The sequence below is a fragment of the Gavia stellata genome, chromosome 4 (assembly GCF_030936135.1).
Source record: "Gavia stellata isolate bGavSte3 chromosome 4, bGavSte3.hap2, whole genome shotgun sequence".
NCBI classification, from domain to species: Eukaryota; Metazoa; Chordata; class Aves; order Gaviiformes; family Gaviidae; genus Gavia; species Gavia stellata.
Window position 1 is genome coordinate 69,907,318 of NC_082597.1, and position 11,915 is coordinate 69,919,232.

The window sequence follows — 11,915 nt, forward strand, 5'->3', positions numbered from 1 at the left end:
AAAGCTTAAAGGGTGTTGCTTTGGTGCTGACTCTCGGCAGGTAGTAGAGGTTATGTTGGAGGGCAGGGGAAGGAACTGGATCATTTCTGCAGGCTGTTCTAGCCAAAGCATTCCTTGAAGGGGATGAGAGCAGCGGCTGCAATATTGGTGTGCTTTGATTTGGTTCACATGACTTTTTCATTTTTATTTCTTCCTTAATAAAAAGTACAGTCCCATCTGTGGACTCCGCTGTTTTTCTTGGCTCCATCTACCTTGACAATTTCACGAAGATGAATACTACAATAAATGCCTGAGGGCTTTTTGTTACTTTTTTTTTTTTTTGAAAATGCAATATTCTAGATCTGGGCGTTGTCAGCTGCCCCTTTTATAATCCATTTCTCGGAAGGATTGGCAGGGTAATGCTGTCAGGTCTGACTTCAGCGAGGGTCTGAAGGAGGCATGGCATAGCAGGGCTGTGGATGGAGACCCAGAGCAGATGGAATTGCAGCCTGGTTGGCGCAAGTGGGAGTGAAGCTGTCCTGACCCCAGCAGCCGTGGCTGAGGCACAGCCTTTGCCTGCTCAGCCCTCGGCACAGGCGGCACTTCACCAGCACGTGGCTGCACCTCTACTATAGCTAGAAATAATATAAGAAGCACATTCCCAGCTCTGGGGAAATTTGTTATTGTGGGAAGTTTGCTTATTTCCCCAGAGGGCAATCTCTTAGGATCCCTGGAGACAGGCCAGTTCATCATTCCTTGCTTGTTTTTCAAACACTAGATTTTAAGCCCAAATGCATTTGATGGGTTCCTAGTACTCGTACTGTCACTGTGACACTGCCAGTGCAAGGAAAGTAATGACTGAACCTCATTTCTCTCTGTGATAGGTTATGTTACAAGATAGCACTCTCACCTAAGAAACTTCCTAGCTGTGTTGAGTGTTTTGAATTTTTTGTCATAGTAAAGGTTGCTCTCCTGGGACATTTGCATTCTGCCAGCATTTCCTCCTGCACCTCAAGGTGCTTTTTTTCTTGGGGATTTTATGTGGGTCTATTTGTGGGGGGGCGGGGGGGGAGGCAGTTCTGGGAACATAGGTACTTTTTCCCCGCAAGGTGGCACTCCTCTCTGACCTGTATACAGAATTTTTGCTTCTACTGGACAAAATCAAGATCTGGGGTGTATGGGAGGCTTCTTGGGCTGCATAGCTTTTCTGGGGGCTTTTTAGCGTCTTTGGAGATGAGTTTTGTATGAGTTGCCTATCCACATCATTCCTTTCGTGAACAGACTTAACTGTAACCTGCCTGTTTATAGTTCTCTAAGAACTGAACCACAGAGACCAGTCGAGCTTTTCAGAACACTTAAAACAAAACTAAACCAAACCCCAGAAGAATACACACAGTGTCCACAGCAATTAGACACAGTCGGTTTGCATGTGTCTGGTCTTCTGAGCTTACAGGGCAGGGCTTTCAAAGTCTTCTCTAAGATGCAGTAAATGCTCTGTTGGACACCTTAATGGTGATCTCTTTCCATTCGTTATCTAATAACATCTCCATTACAGATTCAGCATGTACTACTATTCCTACTATTTTTGTAGGGGAAAAAAGTTACTTTTATCTTTGAGACATTCAGAGTTCTGATTTGAATATCTATTTCCACCAGAAGCAGCTTTAAATAAATCAGGCTGAAATTATTATTCCAGTAAATAAGGATGGGGTTTTTTTATGTGTAGTTAAAGTTTTTGCTGTTTAGCAAAAATAACTACTATTGTTAGTAAGTCAGCTTGTTTGTATACAATTAATAACAGACCTATTAGAAAACTTCGAAAAATAGTATAGTCATCATGAGAGTCAGTTTCCAAGTCTTTTTTTTGTTGTTATTATGTTTGCTGTCTTTAAATCATAATTGAAACTTGACAGGTGTTTTTAAGTAGCAATTTCCTAATGTATTTTAAAAGTTGGTAGTGTTCTGAATCCACTGCTGAGAGTGATTTTCAGCAACAGTCAGATTACTGACACTGACAGGGCTACAGCTGAATCCAAACTGATGGGTTCTGCTTATTGGAAGATCTTTCAGATTTTTTTTTATTATTTTGTTACCAGTTTACAGTTGTCTAGCGTAGCTCACCCTGTAACTTAATAGCTATAACCTATCCTGAGCGCTAGTCTAGCACGTTTTTTAGAAGTGCTTTCTGTCACTTGTAGAAGTCTTGTGGAAAATTTCTACAAGTCAAACTGCACAGGTTGAGGACAGTGATTGCCTTCTGGAGCTCCTTTTTTAGGTCTGCAAATGCTACCTCAACAGAATTAAGTTGATCTTCTCCTCAGGACTGCCTCACATGCTGTGGACCATCCTTGTGTTCTAGCCAAGAAGGGAACCATCCAGTTCTCCTTCTCATCATAACTTGTGCCAACTCTTCCCTCAAGTGGCAGTGGTTGGGATCAGGAGGGGCAGGGTGCTGTGGTGAGGGACTTACTCTTGCTTCTCTAGACGTACATGACGTGGCTCTGTAAGTATGCTGGATGAGAAAAAGCACTCCAGGTTTGCAAGTCTTCCATTCCAAATTTGAAAAAGAGGAACTCTGATTATTCTGGTCTGGAGCAGTAGACTATCTGTTTACAATAAAGAAAGCAGATAAAGAAACTATTACATAAATTCCTTAGTTACAGGTAAATCTAAAGTATAGGGCTTATATAAGGCCTCAGGTTATTAAAAATCCTTCCACATGTTCCATCCTGTCCTGAATTAATCTGTCTGTGGGAGCTTTGCTTCTGGGTCACATCTGTAGATGAATCAAGAGAATTGTTCTAATTGTCATTCAGTTTCTATTGCAGCTGCTTTAAAAGAAAAAAAAAACAAACAACAAAAAAGGGCAAACCTCAACTGAATCAGCACAAAATCCTAGCTTTATCCTCTTGACTTTCTGAATTAACTCTTAATTCAGCTCAAGAAATATTAATCATGTATGCTAAATAATGCTTATTAGTGTCTGGCTTTTCAGTTAAAACTTAATAAGCTTTTAATGAAAAAGTAGTGAAATTGCACCTCAGGATGTTACCTTTCCCCCTGGTTTCCCAACCTCGGGCAATCTGTCTTTTCAAACTTGGAGAGTTGTGTCCCTGAGGCACTGACACAGAAGTTAAATTGTCTGTAAAGACAGAAAGGAGTCAGGTTTTATAAGGCTCTGAGTTTTAGGGAGCCAGCAACTGATAACTCTTTTGAGGTCAGTGCAGTCTTTGAGGGAAAAGAAATGATAAAATGCTTGAGCCTCTTAGGCCTTCCCTTCTGCTGAAGCAGGATGGGTGTGTAGTGTTGGTACACGTACTAATGAAGTATTTGAGATGTTGGGGATTGCCCACGTTCCCAGTATTACCATCCCTTCATTTCTTGACCCTCTCCAAAGCAGTTTATCCTGCACGTTACCCTCAGCATATGCCCATATCTTACCTGTATTTTGTGAGAAGCATATCTCCAGTGAAAGTGCTCCAGCAGAGCACATGGCCTTTAAAAATGCCCTGATATATGGGAATAACTATCTAACTAATGCCCAATCTTTGTCAATGTTTCCTCCCCATCTCTTTGTTAACCTGCTGAGGATCTAGGATTGCATCATACTGAGCTAAGATATCTTGCTGGGCCTGGGCAGCTACCTGTCCATGCAGTAGCTGTGGTGGTACTTTGTCTATATTACTTGTTCATTTTTATCACGGACAAATCACCTGTGGGTTCCCCCAAAAGAACAACTTTGATTTTTCTTACGAGAGGAAAGGGAAAAGTTAAGAGTGGTGCATCAGGAATAGAGCACAAGCAGGGGCTGGAGGAATATGTATTGAGGAGCATCAGGATGGCTTAAATTTCACCGCAGTTTCTGTCCCCGATAGTTCCCATTGACTATGGGTGGCTCCCTCCTCCATACTGTGGGCTGCTGAGTCACTGCTCAAAGGGCCTTGGCTTTCAGCACTGTGTGGTATACGAACTTAAGGGGAATTTAGGCCGTCTGAATATGGCCCTAGTTGGTGCTCTTTTTAGTTTATTATTGAAAAGAAGTTTGCTGCAATTGCCAGAGCTCACAAGTCTATAGAAGCATAGTGTGGTTTTGGAATACTTTTTTTGTATGCTTCGTGTTCAACCAGTCACAACAGCATGGGTGCACTTCCAGTGGTATGTTAAGAGAAGAGCTGTCATCAGTTGTGTGTGTCCCTGTTCTTTTTGCTAGCGTCAGATCACAGACGTAGTCTGGTTTGTTGTGATGTGCTGTGGATGAGAAATAAATTGATTCTGATTTGTGGAAGGGTAGAGCTGAGGGGAGAGGAGGGCAGTATAGAGGTTCATGAGATTGCATTTAAGAATAGATAAATTTGTTCCTAGTAAACTACTAGAATTGCTGCAGGTTCCAGCTTGTTGGTACAAAGTAGAAATACAGGCTTCAGATAGCACTGGAAGTGTGATAAAATTAATGTAGAGAAACAGTGTTGAATGAAAATGGACAAGCAATACAGAGCACTTGCACAAAATAGAGAGGGGAGTGGTATTCAGCTGGGCTCACGTGCCTGCTGTGTTTGGTTTCTTTGTTTTGTTTTTGTTTCAGTTTGGTTTCAGACTTTGGTATCTTGTTCTCTGGATAATAATGCCCACGTGGTATGTTTTGGTGATGTACTCAGCAATGCAGTAACGTCAGGGAAAGGAGGAGCTCCCAGCAAAGCTCTTCTAAGTGGTTCCATTCTTTGGAGATGCCAGCTGGACCAGACGGGTTTTGTAATCTCTTCTAAAATGTAGGTCAGACAACTGCTGCTCTGCAGAGGCCCTCTCATCTTTCCACCATCATCGCTAAATTTCCGGGTGTCCTGTTCCTTCCCATACAGGGGAGGTAGTGCTGGAGCCATTGCTCACATGTTGTGTCCTCCTTTTTGTTCGTAGGGGACGGTCTTTACTTTGGAATCCGAAGAGGAAGAGTACCCCGGGCTCATTGCAGAGGACAGTAATGACATCTACATCCTGACCAGTGACAACTCAGGACAGGTGAGCCCTCCGGAGTCCCCCACGGTGACCACATCGTGGCAGTCAGAGAGCCTGCCCGTCTCCCTGTCAGCAAGTCAGAGCTGGCACACAGAGAGCCTGCCAGTCTCCCTGGGACCCGAGTCCTGGCAGCAAGTGGCCATGGATCCTGAAGAAGTCAAAAGCCTGGACAGCAACGGAGGGGGTGAAGAAAGGAGCGAGAACAACTCTTCCAACTCTGATATTGTTCATGTGGAGAAGGAAGAGATACCGGAGGGGATTGAGGAAGCAGTGGTGTCAGCTGTCACTGCAGAGACCATGCAGGCAGCGTTTCCAGAAACCCCTGCTTCTTTACAGGAAGTAAAACCTCAAGCTGAAATTGCTGCTGTTGAAAAAGCACATCCCTCCACACTTCTGCATACGAAACAGGAGGAAAAGGGAAAAGTGGCTGAAGAGCTTGTTGAACCTGAAATCCCCGTTTTAAGTAAACCTGTCCCAAAGTTAGCCCCATCAGAAGAAAAGGCTGCACCAGAACCTGAGAAAATACTGCTTCCAGGGGAAGAAAAAGTGGGGAAAGAGGGCCGTTTGGAAGAAGTAGAAGAGAAATCCTCTGCTGCAGAGGAGAAGCCTATCTTATTGCCGGAAGGGAAATCTATATTGCTGTATGGTGGGGCTGCTGCGGTAGCTATATTAGCTGTAGCAGTCGGAGTAGCGCTGGCGCTTAGAAAAAAGTAACAGAGCTCTCTTGAGAAGGAGGAGGGGGGAGAGAGAAGAGAGCACGATCCAATTTTTGTAGTTGTGTTACCTAAAGGTTGAGATGCCTGCTGTTTAATTGGACGTTTGAGTAATTTAACGGTGATGGGGTGAGGTCGTTCAATAAGCCTCCAGCTACGGACAATCATGTTTTTAGTAGAATTGGGGTGGGGACTGGTTTTTCGTGATTAAAGTACAGGGGTATTTTTAAAAAAATAATTAATGAATTCTGCAAATTTAAGAACTGAAGTGCAGGTGCTGAAGAAAGGGGCGCTTGTACTCTAGGAACTGGAACAGAGAATCCCAAGGGGAAGGGGAGAGCCAGCTGCTGCCAACCGCTGGAGTTTTTGGCTTCTCAGACTGAGCGCTATTGCAGCTGTGCTGTCTTGTCACTTCCCGTCGCACCCCCAAGCCCTCCCTAACAAACATTAGCCAACCTGAGTCCTGTAGCGAGAGGCTGGTCTCCCTTTTGTTTCGGCTTCCTCTCAGGTACAGCACTGCTCCTTGTAACCTCGCAGGTTCCTCCTAAGCCCCGGTGGGAGAGTGCTTATTCTTACCTCTTTGCTCACATCTGTTTTAGCCCCTAACATTTACTGGAGCCCCATCCTGTAAAGATGCTGCCTCTCTATAGCTGTATTATCTCTGAGCATCCTGGGTGTTCCTGGGGCAGAGGTGCAGGATGGTGCTTCTGCTGCCCAGGAGGGTGGGAGGGACACTGCTACTTACTGGTTAGAACATCCATTTGCTCCGCTCCTGCCTGGCCCACTTTACTGGCACCCTTGAGTTCCCAGAGGTGCAAAATTCATGCTGGACACGGTGCCGTTCTGATCAGTGCTCTGACACCAGGGTATATTCAGCAAAGATAGGGCAAAACTATGTGGAAGTGAGGCCGATGCCTCCTGTGCAGTTGAAAGGTTAAACGCTACGCTGTCCTGTATCACGCTGCAGTCTGTATCGTCTTTCCCAGGTTAAGCACAGAGTGTACTTAGTCCTAAGTTGGTCTTGGCTGTGACAGAATCCCAGATACATAAGGCAATGGATTCTAGTAACTGAGCAAAACAGCATTAAACATCTCCTCTGCCTGCCTGTTCCTGACCTGACCCAGAGCGTTGTTCAGTGCAGTTTCTTTTGCGACTCTGAATCTGTAATTAGCTAAACTTACAGGTTTACAAATTATGAGAAAGTTACTTTGGCAAAAAGTAAATCCCTCTTCCTGCGGTCACAACACTTCAAATAATGTGTGTGAAGAGAAGCCTTTGAAGTATTACCATACGTATGAGTTAGGCGGATCCAACCACAAGTGTTCCTCTTGCAGTGCGTGTTTCTGTGTCTGTCCTTGTCCGTATGGCAGCTCTGTGGGCAAGACCTTAGGCTTTCCAGGCAAAACTAGACGCATCTCTGAGGGTTCGTGCTGGCACTGTGGCTTAGAGCAGGTGGAGGGAGGTGAAAGGGAACTCGGGATAATATAAAAATCAAAATGTGAGTTTATGGGAAGCTTACTCTTCATAAAGCACAAAGACAAGGTACTTTATTTCTAAATAACCTTATCTAGAGTACGTCTCCTCATGAGCCTCTTTCTTAAGTTATCTGAGAATGAAGAGATTTTTAGCACATTCTCTATTTTAGGATATTCTTGCCACATTTTCCTGTCCCACCCGTATCCCTGGATGCTGGGAAGTCAGTAAGAACCTGGCAGATTCTGAGGAATTTTTTTTGGTCTAAGCTTTTATGAGAGTGGATTTTCTAGAAAACTTCTTGGATTTTGAACTGTGTGACACGTTCAATATTAAGAGGCAGATTTGTCATGTATGTATTGCTGCTGTGGACTGAACTCAGGAGCTCTGGAGTTTGGGACTTTACTGTTGATCATTGATTGCTCTTTTTTTCATGTACAAAAGGTAGCAAGTTGGCCTTAACAGAAAAAGAAACTTTGCCATGTTGCAAAATGGAACTGACTTTTTGCCATTTCCTGGTGCCCTGCTGGTACTGTCATTGCTGTGCTGTGTGCCCAGAACTGGTCACTGGGACTTCCTCATGCCATGGACTCTCCAGTGTCTGCCTTCCCACCACTGCAGTCCCCTCTCCTGGCACCTCACGGTAGCTTCTCGAATGTTTACAGTTTTGCTTCACTTCACATGTTGCAACAGGGCTTATCAACAAGCGACACAGTCTGTGAGGGTACCTGTTTGTTCCTATGTGGCAAGGGCTGCTTTACTGCCCGGTAAGTGGGGTAGGCCTGCCCCTCTCCTGCTGCTTTGCTGGCAGCTTCGGTTTCCTCTCTGGGCATGTTCTCTGTGGGAGAAGGGCCGTTCTTAACCCGATCTACGTCCTCTCCTTACTGAAGATGATGCATCTAAATTTGGGACAGCCCCCATCTGTAGCCCGCAGCAAGTTGCACAAAAGTACCCACATGTACTCTGAAGCAGAGATGGATTTTTTTTGGACACTCTTGGATAACTTGTGTACAAACTGGGTGGGGAAGAGGTCAGGTCTTCTCTGTACGTGGTTGTTTCAGTAGTAGTGTGGGACATGGGTACAGGACAGACAAGAAGACTAGACCCATGCCGTCTAGAGAAGTCGTCCCTGGCTTGTTGGCACAAGGAGCCCAGTGGGGCATTAAATAAAAGTGTTGTCTTCTACATACAGCAGTGAGAAGAAGGTAGCAGCAGTAATATGGAAAACAAATGACTTTTTGTTAAGAGTTTTCATGGTGAGGCGAAAGCCTTGAGTATCTGCTGTGTTCCTGCACCATGTGTTTTGGTTGTTTGGTCCCTTCTTTACATACTTCCCATTTTAGGGTCCTATAGATTTGACAAGTCATAAAGAATTTGTATCCTCTTCTCTGCCACCCCACTGACCCCACATTTGGAAAAGTTACCGTATGCATCTCTTTCCTCTGGGAACACTCCATTAGCTAAAAAGGTTGCTTATGGACTTGAATTCTACTGAATTTCGAGTCCTGTGGTCTGTGCTGGGACAGACCCTGTGAAAGCCACCAAAGGGTGGCTCAGGTGACAGCATTCTTACAGACCTGCGTGCCAGGCTGCTTGCTCTATTATAGGTGTGAATTAGAAAATAGAAGGGTTGGTTGTTTTTTTTTTCTCCCTGCTGTCTTCAAGTATATTAAAACAATCCTAAACTGCAGGGTCTAATTACCCCGAACTGTGTGATGCAACCTTTCTTTATTGGGTCTCCTGCAGCTGGCAGAGGAAAGGTGGTAGCTATATACTTACGAAAAGGCATATAGAATACTCACTTGTGTTGCTTATCCCCTTCCCAAAAGTGCCTCGATATCTGCCCTCGAGTGGCCTGTACCTTAACAAAATATCTACCTTAGACCCATTCTTTCTTCACTTTATCCTTGTCTGCAGCTCACCGTAAAGCTGAGATGCTAAAACAGCAAAGGACTGCTGGATCTACAGAAGGTGTGAAATGCTTCAGGAACTGCAGTGGGTAGCATGCTAAATAAGGAGCTGTCAAGGAAAAGGCTTTCAAGATAAGATGCAACTTAAATTTCAGTTGTGCTTAACTCTAGGCTATGTGCACTTGGGTGTTGTGGCTGGGAGCTGGGCATGGTCTTTCTTCAGCAGGCATTCCTGGAACAACAGGCTGGGAGCAGAGACTGAAACCCGGCATCCCTCTGTTGCATAAAAGCCCAAACCACAGCCACAGAGCCATGTCTGCACATTGCAGCTGTGCGCTGTGCCAGAGCCTGGTGGACTCCTGCCTCCTCAGTCCCTTAAACTTCAGAAGATCCAGGGTGTGGGGCTGTAGTTGGCACGGCAGTGCCGAGCTGCTCAGCTAGGGCAAAAGCGGAGTATTGCTGTGCACCCACAGAGAAACAGCTTGAAAACTTAAGCTTTCGGTTCTCGTCAAGCTAGGTGCATGCTGAGTAGGGGTTCTCGAGGTAATAATGTGGCTGCTGAAAAATACTGAAAAAACTTAGACCTATAATACTAGGTCTGGCCCAATGAAACAAGCTAGAGACAAGAAAGCAACACTTCTGCAGCCTTCTGTCCATTCAGATGTGCATCATCAAGCAGTTGCCTGCTTCAGGTACTTGCCAGTCTGAACTGAAGCTCACAGCATAGAGCCAGAAGATGCAGTGGAAGCACATTCCCTGTTTGGTATTACACCTAGTTTTGGACACCAGTTTACCATCTGGCTAGTGGTGACATGCCTGTTGTTGTGGTGTTTGCAGTTAGTTCTTTCCTAACCTGCCTTCTAGAGAGCAAATTACTCCTACAAGAATCCAGCCTTGCTGTTTGTAAGGGCTTGATTTTTGTCATCCTGGCTAGGGGCTGTGCTCAGGCATCTGCAGCTCAAGGGAGGGTTGAACGCTGTAGTCCTGCCTGCTCTTGCATAGGGCAAGTTCTGTTGCCAGAATCCTGTTTCCTTCCTTCTCACATAGTTCTGATCACAGCTAGGCTAACACTTTGGGCTGTATTTTTTAAACTAATCAATGCTTTCTAATGGTGACAAATGAAAAAGTTCATTAGTACTAAACAAGTGAGGTTCTGAAGTTTGGTCTTCTTTTCATTTTAATGAATATAGTAGACAAAATAATCTGAGGCCATAAGCATTCCCTACATTTAATTTCAGTACTAACAAAGTCCTAGTAAGGTAGATGTTGCAATTCTGGCAAAAAAATAGAACTGTTTCTGGCAGCATAGTCTCTCATTCACTGAACCAGAGCAAGCTCATGCTACAGAATTGGAGAGTGTGATTACTACATTATTTTGCTGTGAAATGGGGGGTGGGGGTTGGAGGGGTGAATGCAGCCCCAGCTGCCATGCCTTGGTAGGGCCCAGGTCTTCAGTAGAGTGTCTCCTTCCAGGCATGAAACATACTGAAGGTTAACTTACCTGTATGTGTCTACTCCAACAGGAGCAGACACATACAACAGGAGTGTCTACTCCACTGGGTTACACAACAGGAGAAAGCGTTTCCCAGTGAAAGATGGAGAGGTGAGGCACACTATCTCCTGTACTGATTGAAGGCAGAAGCTGTGCATCGGTTTGCTTATTTTCAGCACTAGGAAGGTTACAAGAACACTATTGCTTTGACTCGATGTATGTATCTGTACTTCAAAATGCAAGCTAATCTTCCCATAAAAAAACCCCAAAACAAACAAAAATGGGAAGTTTTAAGATTGAAACCACCACTACTTGACTCTGGTAGAGCTAGCTCTCAGGCCCATATGGAGCAGGGACTGCAACGCTAGCTCTAGGCAATGGTACTCCATTGGTGTCTGCTGAAGTGAACTCTCCTGACTAGTGTACTTGGCTGGGGAATGAGAACTGCACCAGCTTGGAAGGGGTCAGCTGTAGTGTTACCAATACATCCAGGAGAGCCACAACACTGCTGAGATCCACCTCCTTAAGTTAAATAACTTCATCACTTTTTTTTCCTCTCTCAGTCTCTTAGGCAGGCTGACTTGCTTCCTCCTGTGGTTATGCTGTAGAAGTGGGGGAGCTACAGTTAGCTTCCAGTGGAAGCTGCTTTTGATCTCCTTGCAGTATCTGCAGGGGAGTGAAGGAAGACTTGATTTACACAGAACAAGCTGCAGAGGATGCATCTTACTGCTATACATTTAGGGGGTCTCTCCCCATTTTTAACTTGCATTATAAGCTTTTATTCAAGTGTAAAGCTAAAACCCCCTCAGACCAAAAGAATGCCACTTGATTTGTTAAGTAGCAAAGACTAATGGGACTGATGCTGAAGCATGCACATTAGGGGTTATCTTCTACTGGGCTTCTGCTGGGTGTAAACAGAGAGTGACAGACTTGCAGGGATTTCAGATTCTGTTCTCAAGTGGCCTGCCTGGGGGGAAGAGACCCTGACTGGTCCTCAAGTCACCCATTATCCAAGGAACTGGGCATACTGTTCCTTTTAATATGCAAGTGCAGCCCTCTTGGGGAAAACTGTCTAAAGCTTCTTGTGCCATTTGGTTAATAAAAGTGTTTCCACCTTTAAAAGAAAGTTCTTTCCAGCTTCATTGTTCTATATTCAGTTGCAGTGAAGGGGTATGTACATTTTTTTCCCTCTGCTAATGGGACACTGCTGTAAGACCATGCCCCCAGGTTGCACTTTAATAAATGGTACAGTTTTCAAAAACTATGTGTGGATGACTTCTGTGCTTTTTCCCCCCCTTCCTGTTCCAGTGCAGGCACAAAAGAAAAAAAAGGTGGTTT

General features: G+C 44.7%; 1 protein-coding gene across 2 annotated transcripts in view; it reads left to right on the top strand.

The window, feature by feature from the left end:
• The window catches only part of BCL2L13 (BCL2 like 13), a 41,942-nt gene extending 30,101 nt beyond the window's left edge, over positions 1 to 11,841 (top strand). For both annotated transcript variants that reach the window (XM_059816302.1, XM_059816301.1), the window contains exon 7: positions 4,891 to 11,841. In XM_059816302.1, the coding sequence (XP_059672285.1) occupies positions 4,891 to 5,703 (813 nt within the window). In that variant the 3' untranslated portion in view covers positions 5,704 to 11,841. The remainder of the gene's footprint in view (positions 1 to 4,890) is intronic.
• Positions 11,842 to 11,915: the final 74 nt, after the last annotated feature.